This window comes from Vicugna pacos, unplaced genomic scaffold, assembly GCF_048564905.1.
Source record: "Vicugna pacos unplaced genomic scaffold, VicPac4 scaffold_104, whole genome shotgun sequence".
NCBI classification, from domain to species: domain Eukaryota; kingdom Metazoa; phylum Chordata; class Mammalia; order Artiodactyla; family Camelidae; genus Vicugna; species Vicugna pacos.
This window is the reverse complement of record NW_027328784.1, coordinates 5,283,319-5,300,129: the sequence shown is the minus strand read 5'-3', so window position 1 is coordinate 5,300,129 and position 16,811 is coordinate 5,283,319. Positions and strand designations below refer to the sequence as shown.

At 43.9% G+C, this 16,811-nt stretch overlaps 1 protein-coding gene across 1 annotated transcript in view; it reads right to left on the bottom strand.

Moving 5' to 3' along the window:
* The window catches only part of LOC140694819 (uncharacterized), a 34,929-nt gene that overhangs the window by 5,916 nt on the left and 12,202 nt on the right, over positions 1 to 16,811 (bottom strand). The window contains exons 6-8 of the mRNA XM_072957872.1: positions 2,249 to 2,275; positions 382 to 440; positions 32 to 149 (exon numbers count right to left, since the gene is read on the bottom strand). Coding sequence (XP_072813973.1) covers positions 144 to 149; positions 382 to 440; positions 2,249 to 2,275 — 92 coding nt within the window. The 3' untranslated portion in view covers positions 32 to 143. The remainder of the gene's footprint in view (positions 1 to 31; positions 150 to 381; positions 441 to 2,248; positions 2,276 to 16,811) is intronic.

Genomic DNA, 16,811 nt, shown 5'->3' with positions numbered 1-16,811 from the left:
TGAAAGTGATGTAATGCTGTGTTGAACTCACGTGAATGGGCTTCCTGCAGTGCTTGACAGTTCTGTAACCCCGAATGACTCAGGAGAATCAGCATGGCTCCTGGGAGTCCCCAAGTAACTGCCCATCAGCACGCTGACCACCATCACATCTGCCAGGGTTGAATTGCAGAGAAGAGAGCAACCTCTGAAAGGCACAGGGAATGTTGACAAGGGAATAAAAGGCTGCGGTCAATCCTGGGACAGAGGCCCTGTGAGCAGAGGCCAGAAGGCTGCAGGTGAACTGGAGTGGCCCTGGGGCAGGAAGGGACCACAGGGGAGCATATCTCAATTATCTCCTCTCTCTCCCTCGGGTAGGAGGGATAAAGCCTGCATCCTTCTCACCTGGAACTGTGGGTTCTGGCTGGCGGAAGTCTTACCGACACGGAATGAATTTCTCAAGACTGCGGAAAAAGGAAAGAAAGCGAGAGGGATTAGGGAGCCAAATCCACGAGTCTCTCAAATGCTCCCATATTTATTGTGTATAATCAAAGTAAAAAGTCAATAACAGTTGTGAGATAGTAGGCAGGAACTTGGGGAAAGAAGGGATGAGACAGAGATTGTAGACTCCACCATGAGTACTAAGGCTTAGTTTACCTTTAGGCAAGTCATGGGCTGAGGGGAACAAGATACATTTTTTAGACATGTTCATTACAAAGCAGACCACCAGACCAGCCTGGTCCCTGTTTTGGGGATAATAGACTATCTAACACCACGCAGGCCTGGCGTTTATAGCTGAGGGCCTGGGTCATTGCTGTGCAATAAGCAGTGTGCTATCTATAACCTCAAATATGCAAGCAAGGCATTGTCTCTGCTTTTTATGGCAAGGAGACAGGAGTGAGGATGCACAGGTGTTTGCTTTAAAGCAGTTAATAAGCACATTTTTTCTTCTTAAAGTTGACAGGCGGCTGGGATGTGTTACAACTTGTTAACTCAATCATGGGCTCCCACATGGAACCATTATGGAGGACATCCTAGGATGACAAATCCTGGCTCTGGATCTTTTCCTGCCAGCTTCGGCCACTCCAGCAGGGTCTAGACACATCCCTGAATAACGATCCCACAGAACCACCTAAACTCTTAACTCCTGGTGCTTGAAACTTAATTTTAGCTCTACACAACTTAATGTAGAAAAGTTTCAGAAATAAAAGATATTATATTCTTTTTATATCTCATCATAAGACTGATTTTTCTGATTGCTCTAAGCTGCTTCTACATGGTAAAGCACCTAATTCTGCAGGTGAATTTAGTACTTTCCTTTGGGCAGAACTAGACAGTCTGGGCTGTCTGACTTCTATTAGTCAAATACCAATACACTTAATTGATTTCTTTGTTCATCTATTTCAGCCTGGAGGTGAGGGTCTATCACTATTTTCCTCAGCCCACCCTCTACTCTTTTCTCATCAGCATCTCAGGCCTCCTGAAAACAAAACAAAGCATTTGTTTCCCTTCATCTACACTTTCCACAAAGGCAACAGGAATCATCATGCCTAGAGAATGAATTCAACACAAATGTTAAAACAAAAATCTATAAACCTGAAACAACTCCATCTCCGACTCATGATACACAATGACAAGAGAGTAAGTGTGTCAGGTACAAAGCATGCGTGAGCCTGACCACCTCATTTCTATTCTTCAAAGGAAGGAAGGTTTTCGTATTTTTTATTATCATTCTTTGTCATTGTTTCTGATTAAGCCAAAAAATTTTTTATGAAATAATTAAGCACTGCAATAACAGATTTTCGCTGTATCAATTACAGAAGGAATTCAGAGGGGATAGGAAAACCCACCTCTGTAAAAAATGCAAAATTCCTTCCCCTGTTAAGAACACGAATACAAAATGCAACAGAGAATTCAAATTCTTGTGGAGAGGACAAAAGCCACAGAATCAAAGCAAAGTCATTATTATGACTCAATCCAAAATTCACTGGACAAACATGCTCAATGCATTCAAATAATTTTTAAGGCACACTGCAAACCATTCACTTAATTATCTACAGGCTAGAGGAAGAATTTCCCTCTATAACAGACAACATAAATCAATAGGTTGCCCCACCAAACAAGGAACAAACATCAGGTTTTTTGCAGTTCTGATAAATCAGCAAGTTTTAAAGATCAAAATCCAGAAATTTTAAACATTCATTCACACCAGAATGAATCAAGCACTTAAAAAAAAAATAACCCAAAGAAACTAAACACATTGATCACGTACCTGGATCAATGAGAAATTCTTGTACAGCTGGGAAAAAAAGAACAGTCTATAGACTTATACTTGAAAAATAAAACTACTTTTAAAGATAACTGCTAAAACACATTTCATCATTCATGTTGCCTTGAAAAATCTGAGGCACTTGTCTCTGATCAGAAAAGCAATTCTGAGTATTAGTATGTTACAATTCAGTGCCAGTTTGCTTTAGAAGAAAAAAGAAAAGCTACTGTTTCTCATCTTGCACAAAGTTTAAAGAACCTCCCTGCCTCTATCTCCTCCCATTTTCTAAGCTCATGCTCCCCAACCCTTCTGAAACAATTATGAGAACCTCTTATTCCCACCAATATGCCAAATCACAAAAGAGTATCAATTTATTTGTGTAAATATATACCTACACCTTGAACTGGAGGAGAAAGATTTCAGAAGGCTATATGGAACTTATTGCTATATTCCTGAAATCACACACATACACGTTCACAGAGACACAGACATATACAAACTGAATTACTGGGCACTTCACAAGCTAAGGACTTACAACTTCTAGAAGATAACTTTGTAGTTAGTTTAAAATACAAAACGGTCAGCTTTTGAAAGCCTTGAACATTGCAAAATCATCCAAATATCAATGAGATCCAATAAGCCTTCTCTGTAGAATGTAATTCCCCATGATGGCAAAGCAGACCCTAAGAAGTAGTGGATCCAAGACTCGTGTTTTTCACTAGCTATGATCGTTTTAAAACACGTAAACAGATTTAGAAAGGTATGTCCCCATGACATTTATTCTTATTGAGATGGCATATGTATTCAATTGTCTATGCAGAAAATAGGACCCATGATGGTGTTTAAGAAATATTTTGTGTATTGAAATATTTATTTTTAAGTGCAGACAAGGAGGGTGGGTATTACTCCATTGTAGAGCACCTTTTGTGCACGCACATGTTCCTGGCTTCAATCCCCAGTACCTTCATGAAAATAAATAAATACAAGTGCTTACTTAAAAATAAGAATAAATTTATATAAAAAAATAAATGCAGACTAAAAACCACTGCAATATAGGAGCCACAATTATAATAAAAAACAAGTGTTTCTATCAAATATTGACTATACGCCAATCACAGAGACAACCAAAAGTCACACCTGACAACCATCACGTGTGATTCTCAGCAATCCTACTAAGTAGACACGGATGAGAAACCCGGCTCTGCAGATGAGGAGACGGAGCTCGGAGGAGCCGGGGACACTGACCGTCCTGCTCCCCGTGACACCGCGTCAGCCCAGGGCAAGCGCTGACAGAGCTGCACTGAGGGGACACCCAGCTGCATGGAACCATGGGGGATTGGGGAGTCCTAGAAAATACTCAAAAGTGTTCAATGAAAAACCAGCTCAAATATGTTACTCTGTGCCCCATCCTCTAAACACAGAACATGTCTGGGGCCTTTTTGATGCCTCCGTGTCCTTTCTGCCATCATCAGTTACGTGCCCTCTCAGCGCGACCAGTCATGAACTGGACCCCATACGAAGTGCACTCAGATGGAAGAGCTTTAAAAGCTGTTTTATGAAGTTTGTAAGACTCTGTCTATTCCACACACAGGCGGTCATCCAGCACTACTCACCGGTGCGGATGTACCACCTGAAATCACACCTTTCTGCTTTTTAAAATCCCTTCATGTAATACAGACTTTTAAACAGCAAAGAAGCAGCTCAACCACAGACAGTGGACATCTTTTCACCAAACGGACTCAAACAGCCCATCGGACTACCTGGAAGACCTTTTCTTCTATTAAACCCACTTCCAGGTACTTCATCTGATTGGTGGACTCGGCCTCTGAATGGCCTACTCAGAGAGATCCCATCCTCACATCCGGGGGTGGGAGAGGACCCTGCTGCTGGGAGAAATCAGTGAGGAAGGTGGACATCCTCCAGCCATTTCTGCACGGGTAGAAATGCCACATGCTCAGAAATTATACCGTCAGCACCCCTCGGCTCCCATGGACTGGTTTCACATTAAGCAAACTTATGACACACTGATGCAAGAAAACCAGAAATTTAATTTATTAATGTAACAGGAGATGTGAAACTACAAACCAGATTGAAATATCAGAGTTCAACCATGAGTAGAGATTCTCCTCCACGGCCCAATCTCGGGCAGGCAGTCACATGGCAAGCGTGGACAGAAGCAGAGCAGGAAGGGTTTCTAGATTAACTCAATGGACTAAATTTCTGTTATAAGAACAGATCTACTGCCTGGAAAACAATTAATGCCAATCACGGGGCACACTCCATGGACAGTGGCTGAAACACGACTGTGAGTACCTGTATAACTCCACTTTCCCTGTATTTTCTGGTCTAACTGATGCAGAGGTACAGAGATCCAGGGATGCAGATACCTGTAAACACCCAAAGCCCATCCCTGGGAGCCTGGAAACCAGATAGCCAGGATTTAAATCCCAGCTCTGCCACTTACTAGCTCTGTTACCTTGGCCAAATTACTTACCCTCTGTGTGCCTCAATTTCCACACTGTAAACCTGGGATAACAATCAAATCTTTCTTACTCGCTTGTTGTGAAAATTGGAGGATTCATTTCTGTAAAACTCTCAGAAAAGAATGTAGCACATTTTTGGTGCCCAACAAATTTCAATTTAATAAGAAAGTGATTTACAAGTCTCCCATCTAATCATCTTCTGTGTTTCATGACTATACTGAGTCCCAAAGGAAATCCTTATTTCCCCTCTTATAAACTCTTGAGGAGCACCCTTCTGTTTCAAGCCACCACCTGTTTAATCTGAGTGGGGATTCCCTCCTCCCCACTCCTCTGGTCCATGGGAGACTGCTTCTCCCTTCACACCCCTGACCACTGGCCCACGGCTAGCCCTCCTCACACTAACAGATTGAGGTGTGAGTCCGGGGAGACAAGCAGGGCATATGAAAGCTTTCCTTCCCCTCCAGTGTTGGCCACCCTTAGGAAGCAGCCGGGATGCTCAGTTCCATGGCAAGACAGTCCTGTGCATTATGGGTCAGAATCTCTCAAGGGAATGCTCGCTGTGGACCAGAGTTACCTGGGACTGCGTAAGTCTCTAATTCTGGGACATAGTGTCATGACACTCACTCTCCCACAGCCCTGAATTTCATGGAGAACGTGGCTTCATCAGTAATAAAGGAGACATTTATCGCCTGCCTGTTCTTCTTTGTCATCTCTCAGTTGGCTGCTGGACACAACATGTGTATAAGTATTGGGTCCCCTTAAGCCCCAACATATATGAAGTAACAAAAATTCTGTGGCTTAACATTGGTTCAGGGCGACTGTGTAACTGTCCTGACTCTGCTGATGCTAAATTATGTGTATAGGAACTATGGAACCTCCTCAAATATCTTTCATCATAAAACCAGCTTTTCTTATTTTCCTGTTTCTCAGTAATTGCCAAAGACTATCAAATGATGGCTTCACACCAAACAGCAGTTAAGATTATGAGCCCTCTTGTCATACACACTGTGCTAAACACTTTACATAATTTCTAATTCTCACAATTCTACAAAGCAGAAATGAGTGTCCCCATCTCACAGACGAGGGAAAAACTCAGAAAGAACTGACTCAGGATCACGTAGCTCAGTGGCAGCGCGTGCACGCAAACCCAAGTCAAAACACCACACCCCTTTGTATATGTACCAAATCTCCTACCACCCATTGACACACAGCGGTGGGGATAATACTTAGGGAACTCAGTACACTTTTCAGCTTTAAGGTGCTCCAGAGGCCGCTTCTAGCTCTTTTATAAAATCCCGGCTCACTGGTTTCTAACACTGCAAGAAAAGTCCGATGTTGCAACTGTTTGCACAGGAAGTCTGAAATGTTCACAGCGAGATGATAGAATAAAACTAAGACATAAGCAGAATAATAGTTCCAGGTAGTCAGACATAATGGACATTGTGCTACCCTGAAGCACTAAGCAAAGGAATCAAAAAAAAAAAAACACGTTGCTTAAGACTTCCTTTACAAACAGGAAAGTTAAGACTGTAAGAAGGTGTAACAGCGCCACCTATGGCTTAAAAGGCCTTCCTGGTTGCCTGGAAAGGTGCAACACAAAAATTGCCTGTGGATCAGAAACAAGAATCAGATAACTAAAAGCTTATGTAGCACATACTGCTCTCCTAGTCCTCATGTCTTGCACTGTAGCAAAAACCAACAGACCTGTACTAGGCCTATATTCATAAAAGTCATGTCTGTATTTTTCCAACAGGAGGTAATCTAAGTATCTTGCAAAATACTTCTCAAAGAGCCAGGAAATCATAGAAGTGTATTGAAATACAAAAACATTTATTTACATATTAAAACAGCATGAGCTTTTTTCTATTAAAAAAGCTGACATGTCAAATCAATGTTTTGATATTTTAAAACCTATTAAGAGTGCAGAAAAATAAATCAAAATTTTCTTTAATCACAAAAGAGAGAAGCTTATTCCCTGAAAATGATCAATGTGGATTTTTCTAAACTTAATGCTTCTGGTCAGAGTCCTACGAATTTAAATGTCTGAGTGTATAGTTACACGGCAGCATGAACACTGAGTTGTAACAATACATATTCTGTGTAAATAATCTTCAAGGTCGTCTGCTTAAGTCAATTTAACTAGTCCCTGTCTCAATAGAATGATACAGATTTCATTAAAACTTCATACTGCACGCACACACACACACAAAACCCTGAATCCTTGTTACTTTAAGCCACATTCATATATATCCATATTGAATATGCATCAGAAACAAGCCACCCTCTTTAGTATTCACAGTTGATCCTTCTAAACTATCTGTCATTGTGACAGCACATTTTTACTAAGCAGCTCTTGGATGCTTTGTATACAAGGCGTCTACCTCTCACAGTCAGACATGGTAAACGGCATCACTCAAATTTCACAAATGAGGAAATATACTTAAGCCATGGAAACAACGTACATATTTATCATCAGGAAAGAAAAGAGTAAAGATTTTACTTTCAATATGCACTGACAAACTTTTCCTCCATACTAAGACTACATACATAAAACAAATTCAGTCATTGTAAATTATTCTGTCAATAAGCACCACTAGAGAAAAACAAGCAACATCATTAGCAATGATTGGACTTTCAAAGCCCACTCCTATTTTGCACTATAATCATTTTTAATGTTTTGTTTTTAGTGCTTACATAGCACTAATATAAAGAAAACATAAACTATTTAAGTCATTACCTGAGAATGCAACATTTGTGAAAATGTACAATTTTAATTTATGCCGCTCTGTCTCACATTCTCACTGGTGTCTCTCCTTTGAAGGCCTCATCAGGCTGAGATCGCCAAAATCGGTCATTTATGGACTCACAGGAGTTCGGGAAACCACTCAACGGGAGGCTGATCAGAGGAGAAATTGAGAATGCATCCTGTGCAGCCTGGGTTCCAGCACCGAGCTAGGCACCGCCAGCTGCGTTTGATTTGGGACAAGCTGCCCAGCTCTCAATCCCTCAGCTGCAAAAAGGAGACATTGATACCTACCGTCAAACACCTGCTTTGAAGTAAAACATGAGAAAAACAGTTTAGCCTTTGGTAGGTGTCCACTCACAGCAAGCTTGGTCATTATGATGATGAGGATTACTTTTAATAAGTTAAGCTAGACCAAAAATTAGAAATCACCATAAAGGAGAAACATTTTAACTCAATAAGCATTTCCTTTTGAATGGATTGATAAAAGTTCTAATGATTTTTTTAATAAACCAAATTTTGTCCATTAATTTTAGATTTACCGGTTTATGGACAAGTCTCCAAAAAAAGAATTAGAGGCCTCTAACCTCTGAATACTAAGAAAGTAAGGTTTAAAAAAATTATGGGGGAGAGTATACCTCAGTTGAGAGAGTATGTGCTCAGCACGCATGAGGCCCTCAGTTCAGTCCCCAGTAACTCCATTTAAAAACTTTTATTTAAAGAAAAGGAGAATTAAAGGAAAAAGATGGAGGACTACAGAATTTTTTTAGAGAATCCACTCAGATTTAAGATGGGGAAAAAATATCCATTTCTCACAGGAAATCTTGAGAACTATGTAAACCGGATCTGAGTTGTCTAGTCTTTAACATTATTCATGAATTCATATTACCAAGTCTTAAAACTACCTGATAACCCACAGTGGTGATAGTGATCATAAAACCTGACAATGCGGATCGAACTCCGGCTAGGACTGCTCTGTTCTGACATCTCTGCCCCTGAGGCCTCACCAGGCTGAGAGCACTAAATTTTGTCATTCATGAGCATCTCGTGTAAGTCTTCCACTTGTGCTTCTCAGTCTCCTCTCACCAGCCCCTCTGAGGGAAGCACTGTTATCATCTTCCCCACACGCAGATAAGGTCACTGAGGTACAGAAACTAAACCTGCTCCAGGTCACATCGGCATTAAAGGACGTCTGTATTTCTGCTGTTTTGCGGTTGACAAAGGAATCTGAGATATCAATACAAGATAGACTGTTAAATAATCAAGTCTGTCAGCTCTTCACCTCAAAGAGCAGATACTATAAATTCCTGATGTAGGATGAGGCTGCTGCCACAAAATGACTCAGCTAGAAATTAATATCCAAGATGAAGCAGCGGATACACATAAATATTCATGACTGTCAACTCCTCTCACGGGTCTTGGCCCTTCACTGCCTGAATGGGGGTGAAATCCCCACCCGTGTCTGGGAGGGTAGCGCGGCTCTTCCAAGTCTCACCCAGGCTTCACAGGCTGTTTCCCCCTACAGACTGTCCTAAATGATTAAAAAGCTCACAAGATTTTTACACCAGCCAAAACTGAAAGACATTTCTGCATATGGAGCACTTTCTCAGGCTTAAACCATTTTTGCCTACACTCAGCAAGGGGGAAAAAAGAAACATGACTCTGCAAAGTCTCTTAGCCTTACCACTCACAGGAGTTGAATGGTCTCAGCACAAGATGACCCTTCACATTACAGGATGAGAACAAAATAAAGCCGCCCCAACAACAAGCACTCCCAGAGACAGCGCTCAGCAGTCTTCTGCACACTCACGGTTGTGCAGCCCTCACCACCATCTATTTCCAGAACACTTCATCACCCCAATAGAACACCCCTGTCACTAGCAGTCACTCCACAACCCCCCTCCACCCAGCCCCTTGCAACCATCATCTGCTCTCTGCCACTGCATGAGCCAATTCTGGGCATTTCTAAGATCACTGAAATCAACAATATGTGGCTGTTTGTGTCTGGTTCCTTTCAGTTAACGTGCTGTTATCAAGGCTTTCCCATGTTGAAGTGGTATCAGCATGTCTCTTTTTTTTTGAAAATGTTAAACTTTATTAGAAGGTGGTAAATACTATCAAAAATAGTAGAGTGGGGTATAAGGGGTGGGGTTTCAAAGGGAAAAGGCCGGGTTGAGCAGTCAGGGTGGACTACCCAGAGCAGATGGCTTTTTTCATATTCCCCTTTATTTATTTTTTCTTTTTTATTCACTCTTATGTCTGAATAATATTCCACTAAATGGAGATACTACATTTTGTTCTTTCATTCAGCAGCTATATATGGACGAGGTCCAGAAGAATGAGTGTAAGTGGTGGCTAGCAGGGATGGCATTTAAGCAAAGGGCAAGATGTGCTTTCAAAAAAAAAAGTGAACAATCAGAGGCACAAGGAAATTCAGCGCGTTTCTGAGAAAGTGCATGGTTGCTTCAGTAGGACTGCCATGCAGGGCTGTGGGGGATAGTGACAGGAGACACAGTGAGGGAGTCACCTGAGAATATTCCCCACTGCAAGCAGCTCAGCCAATTCTCCTCCCTCATCCTGTATTTTAGAGACATTTTTGCTAGCTTTTCTCTTATTTCAAGTAACAGTACTTTAGTTACACATCTGATCATCTGCATCAGACCACATTAGCTCCAAGCCACAGAAAATCATTCACTGACCGGAGCAGCTCCAAGACATAACATTGATGGACCAGGGAGTCCTGCAGCATCCCATCCTGCAGGCACAAACCACACATGTTCCCTGGTGATGTCCGGAAAGTAAAATGCATGGAAATATCTCACTGCTGCTGCACGACATCTGCCCACAAATTGCCCCCAAATCATGCTGGCACAGCACTACTCAACCCTCGCACTACCCCCCCCCAAAAAAAAAAGAGAGAGAGAGAAAAGAAAAGAAAAGAGAAGAAAAGAAAAGAAAAGAAAATATAAGAAAAGAAAAGAATAAAGCTAAGAAAGCAAATTTAGGCTCTTCCATTGAAAACCAGCAACCATCACTGCCAGTATCTGAGCTGGAATGATCCTGACTTCAAAAACCACTGTGCAGTTACTATTCAAATGTGACAGACATATATGTATTTCACTTAGATGATATTACAATAGGATTTTTCTTTTCAAAATTTCCAGTTGCAACAATAGCACAAGAAAGTTTATGTTTCATTTTTTAAAAAAAATCAATTATTTTCCACTTTGTTAATTTTGAATCTATTATTATTTTATAAAGGGAGCTATGCTGCAGATTATAAACCAAATATCTGGCTTCTGCAAACAAGACCTATATGACTTCACTATTTCAGAGCAAGCTTTAATGATGCTTTCAAATTGGGGGCGCTCACTAACAGCTCTTTAAATACTGTCAAAGATGTGCTATTATGTAATGCAAAGGGTCTACCTACACATCAACTCAGAAACCAAAGAAACTACACGAAAGCCTTAGTTTATCATTTTAAAATATTCCTATTATTTTGAATATTAAATTTCTTAAAGATAAGATATTTTTTGAGAAAGACATCAGTTGTATTAAATTTCCTCTCACCAAGAAAGCAATCTTTATCAAGAATTACTACCCCTATGAAAATCCAAAAGACAGGACGTTTCTAGCTAAGTTAACTTACAGATCTCAACACAAGCCTAAATCCTATCTGCTCTCACTTGAACGAGCCCAGCAAAGTCCTGGGCTACTCTGGAACTTAGCTCTTCTGTTCCATATGTTGGCAGAGCTAAGATCATCACACAAGGCAGGGAAGGAGAGAAGAGGTAAGTCCACCTGGCGGCCTCCATCTGTTTACTTCCAGCCACAAGGTGTCGCTAGAGCGACCCCGCTAACAAGCCCTCCACACAAGGAAACCCGGCATCCACTCTGCCCCTGCGGTCCCCAAGCAGTCCCGACGCCCCTCTCCCACTGGTGGCCTCCGAGCCTGTGAATGGTCTTCTAATGACCCACCCAGTTGGTGACACCCTCCCCCTCTTCCCCGCTACACACACACACACACACACACACACACACACACACACACACACAGCCAAGGCAGCCTTCCCAAAGCACAAATTTGATTACATCTCCCCCACTTCAAACCCATCAGAGGCTCCCTGGTAGAGTTCTAGCCCCACCCCCGACCCTGCTTGTCCATCCTCACCTCAGTACCAGGTCCCCAGTGACCTCAGTGGCCCTGTGACCTGCTGCTACTTCCCACTAGCCTCCAGGCTCATTTTAACTGTTTGTCAAGGAAGTCTTCCTTCCCTCCAACCTCCGCACTTTGGATTAGGTGCCCTGCTGTGTTAATAAAACATTTTAATCTAAGTCAACTTCTGACACTGCTAAGCTCTCAAGAAGCAAGTACATTTTGCTTACTACTGTGGGTCCACCCCCTCTCCCCTAGACACTCAGAATTGCGTGTTTTGTGAATAAAAGAATGAAGGGGTGGGACTCAAAAGGACAGGCAGAGCTGCTCTCCTAAGGGTCACTTCCTGCTGACAACCTTCACTGCCTCTTCTGTGTCAGTTCTAGTAAAAACCAAGATCCTCCAAAGCCCTCCACCCCTAGGCCCTCTCCAGTGTCCTTCAAAGCAGGGTCACCCACCACCCTGGACCACACAGGGCAGTCTCCCCGAGTCCCCACCCCACAAGCCTCCAGGCCTCTACCCGGGCTGCTCCTGCCACCTGAGTCACCCTCTTGATTCCTTCCCCTGGCTGACTCTTACTCTGTCCCCAGAACTGAATGTAGAGCCAATTTCTTCCAGGAAGTCCTCCCTGATGATGTCCTTTAGCTCTTGGCTGGGCTCCATCTACAGCAGCACTGCTTGGCGACCAACTGGTATTTGTCCACCTGCTCTTATGAGACCATGACCTCTTGGAGGCCACGTGGGAAAAAGGAGTGAGGTGACAAGAGGTGTGGGAAGAGCAAACAGGAAAGTCGCAGCTCAAGTCCCAAATTCAAGGATTCTGTCTCAGATAAAAAGAATAAACTGTTTCATACGTGTGTCATTTGGCTATGATTTTTGTGGCTCATGGAAAACAAGAGCTTGGTGTTCAAGCCTGAAATCCAAGTTACATGCAAAGAAATGTATATATTCATATCCAAAGGAAACCAGAGCTGCTCAACAACACTTTGCAGTTAAAATCCAAAGGAACTTTGATAAAGGCAATCTCCCTCTCTCTCTTTATTTTTATTTATTTATTTTTTTTGGTATCATATAGTTTTAGAAGTATTTGTATAACTAAGTGATGGCTACAGCCTATGATTCTGCACTGGAGTGTTTGGGGCTAAGGAAGCCCAGATTACATGCACTGTGTAAATGCAATCACACCAACAAAATGACAGGCGCCCTAGTGGCTGAGCTGAAGTTCCAAAGCAGAGAACCTTATGTTGGAAGACAGCTCTCAGTAGAAAGTAAGAAATGCAATGTTCTGTACTCAATTTCATTAGCTTTATGAGCCATTAACAGATAGTATGTCTTGTCTAATGAAACCCCAAAATATATTGTCATCTTCGATTTTCTCCATCTGACTGTTTTATGCTAAATTTGGATATCAAACCCTCACTCCATACGGAAAGCTCAGGCCTTAGCTGCAGCACAGTTACATCCCGTGGAAGAAAGCCGATCAAGGGAGAACAGGAGAGTTTCCCTTCAGAAGCTGCTAAGTGTGGTTTTGCACATGTATGTCATTTACAACCACGCCATCGTCAAAGGAGTAAGACCTTACATCTGTGGGGCAAAAAGCACTGCGGTGGTTCTGAACCATGAAAGAACACTGAGCTTTGTGCAACAGTCCTGAGGCACTTAAAGTGTACTTTCTCTGAAAGGCTCCGAAACTGACTCACTTCACCATTTCAGGTAGAACCGGAATTAGTAGAGAGAACATGCCCTTGAAGTCTGACAAGGCCCTGCTGGATTCCTGCTACAGCATTTACTAGCTGCTAAATGAACCAATTCCTTAAACCTCTGAGGAGGCTTCCCAATCTTCAAAACGGGGCTGCCACCGCCCACTTGGGAGGCATGGATGTGAATGCAACACGCAAGTAGGGCTGCCGACTGGTACGTGACACGGGGCCTGGCTAGTTTCCCTCCGCTGCCCTTCTCCCCCTTTAAACTTGCACTGTTCCCCCTGGTAAGGGTGAAGCCCCAGGAACAGACTGCCCGATTCTTCTGTATATCCCCGGATACATACCTTACCCTTAGGAGGTCAGAAAAACAACTGCCTCCTCCCCAGTCACTATCAATATTCTTAAGAGTCTGGGTATTTTTAACTCTATGTTTCAGGGAGACTATTCAAGAATTGTTCAACCACCGTTCTCCAGGTTGGCTCCTCTCCCAACGCCCATCCCTTCTTACCTCAAATCTTCTGTCTGATTGCCTTTTGTTCGTGGGAAAGAGAGTCCGCTAGGGTGCGGACTCCCTAGGCCTCCCTCCCTTCATCACAGGAGAGTGTGACTACATTCTCCCAACTCCCCACTCCGACTCCAGCTTCTGAGGAGTTTCCCCTTCTGGACCCTGCAGCTTCTGGATCGTCCCAAGACGCGCACACGTGGCCAAAACCCTCTCTTCAGATTTCTTCCTGTGTGGCCCTGCCCACCCCCCAGAACCTTAAGGATAAATGCCATTGCTCTGAAAATCACAAACGCCGCTGACTGACACACCAAAGCTGCATGGTCCGGGCTTTCCTCCAAACCAGGCACAGCCCTGCCCCCCCTCAGACACAGTCTGCACCTCTTGAGATGAGCTGATCCACTTGCACGGCTGTGAACACCAGCTAAGAATGACGAATCCCAATGTGTATCTCTAGTCCGGCTCCTTCACCTGAGCCCCAGGCTCATAGACACGAGTGCCTCTTGGAAGTCCTAACTTGGATGACAAATGGCATCTTAAAAATGCCATATGTCAAAAAAAAAGGCCTTATGTCCACCATTTACTCTAGACTTCGATTTCTGGCAGGTACCTCCCAGGCTCCCCATTTTAGTAACAGCCCCAGCACCCACCTAGGTGTTTGAGGTCACATTCAATTTCCACTGTTCCCTCCACCTGGCCCTGCCCTGGAATCAGTCTTGTTATTTCTGTCGCTAAGCCAGTCTCAAGTCTGGTTCTGCAGGGAGCACGATGGAAACCCACAAGCTCACAGCAAGGTGCACTGAGTCACAGTCCTCCGAAGGGAGTTCCCTGGAGGGGGAGGCATCTCCTGCTGCCAGTCACCTCAGAAGGCACTGGATTCTCACAAAGAAGGACCAGAAAAAGGACTCAAGGATCTCCCGTGATCTGAGGTTTGAAGGGCCCGAAGTCTGGGGGAGCTCCTAGTTAGCTGACACTCCTGTCAGTGAGCAGATGAGGATGGTAGGAACCCAGGCAAGTCTGTTCTCGCTCCGACCCCTTTTCTCTCGGGAGCCACGGGAAAGGCCAGTTTCCAGGGCACAGACCGGCCATCACAGATCCCAGCCTGCATTTGCCAACCCAGACAGCCTAGACTCCTACTTGCGACTCTTACTTCTGTTCTGTTCCCCCCCAGAATGTGATGGACTGTTTCAGAAAGTCTGGACTGTCTCAAGCGAGACCAAGTCAGTGAAGGATGAAGTGTCCACATTTGGACCAGAGCATGAAAGGAGAAACAAGGCCTCATGTCCAGCATGACGGTGGTGGCCAAGCCCTTTCCCTGGGTGAGATGAACCAGGGTCGGGGTGAGAATGCAAGGTCCCTTCACGGCTGACAGGGGTGTTGGAGACTCACTACCGCAAAATAACCACACGGCCGTCAGTGGTGGACATCAGCTGCAACAGACACAGAGTCAGCTATTTACTGCCAAAAAGGGGTAAAAGTAAAGGCCGGTGCAGGGAGGCCTGCACGGCTGCTGAGGCAAACCACAGACCTGTCTCTGAATGCCCACTGGCTGAAGCAGAGAGGAAGCTACGGTCCCCTTTAGCGGTCCCTGTGTCCACCAGATCCAAGTGAACCAGTTACGTAGGACAAGGCAATGTTTTCCTGATACTTAGAAAAACCAGCCTCATAAAGGGAACAAAAGAGTGGCATGGTTTTAGGCCCGCTCCTGCCCCTCTATGAATGCAAAGTAAAGTAAATGGCACTGGGAAGGTGAATGCAAAAAAAAAACCAAAAAACAAAAAACCGATGACTGCTTCCTCCAACAGCGTCCCCTGCAGCTGCTCACCCCCGAGCCGGCCACTTCCTCACCAGTGACCGCCGGCCAGGAAGCACCGTCACGCACGTCACACAGCGACAGCCAGGAACCTCGTGCCGAGCACGTTTGTGTAAAAGCCAGAATCAAGTAAGGTGCTGCAGAATTTGACTTTCCAAGTTTAAATACTCCATGAAAAAAATCCCTCAGCAGCCGCCTAAATCAATTCGCATCTCACTTCTTCAAAACAAATAAACAAAATTAGTAAGAGAGCATTTGTTACCAAATATAAGGACGAACTAACAGGTTCCTCAAAGCAAGGACTTTAACAGATATCAAACTCCAGTGGGTGATGTGCTAACATAGCAAAAATTCCAAAAAAGTAGAAAATAAGATGACTAGGATAATATACGAATCATGGCAACTGTTAAGTTTTTGCTTTTTATAGCGATGGAGACGGCACAGAGGGCGATCTGGCTATTCCAATGCAGGATGTGCACAGCCCACATTTTCAGACCCAACAACATGCTCACGGGGTGGTATAAGGGAAAAAGGAAAATAGAAAAAGGAATAGAGGAACAGCCAAAATTAGAAACACACGAGAACAAAAATGACTTTGACAGCATTTACAAGAAATTACGTCAGTGTGATGAGGACAGGGACGCAGGGACGGTGAGACCCACACTCACCTCCTGATCCAGGGAAGGCAGGGGCCTGAGGGGAGCGATGCTGCCGGGGGACCCCAACGTGGTCAGCGCCCCAAACCAAAACTTCACCTAGATGCGTGTAGACAGCTTTTGAGCTACAAAATGTGGTCGCATTTCAAGCTGGACAACTTTACTCACTCCCACCAAGAGGAACAGGGGAGAATTAGGTTCTGCTCCTGAACCAAAGCATTGTTTAAAAAATTAATGACTGTGTAAGAGTAAAAGCAACAATGGAGTAAAAGTCACTGGCGGAGAACGTGCTTGACCCGAGCACATTGGCCACGTTATCTCACTGACGTTCAGATGCTGGCTGAGCCCTTATGGTACCAGAACAGACAGACCCACCAGGAGGGAGGTTTAATGCGCTGCTGTATTTTGATGCCGGCAGCCATGCCTGGTACACGAGGTTCTGGGTAAACAATGGTGACAGTGTCAACCACTATGGGCTAAGCACACATCCAGCTACTCCGCCAAATC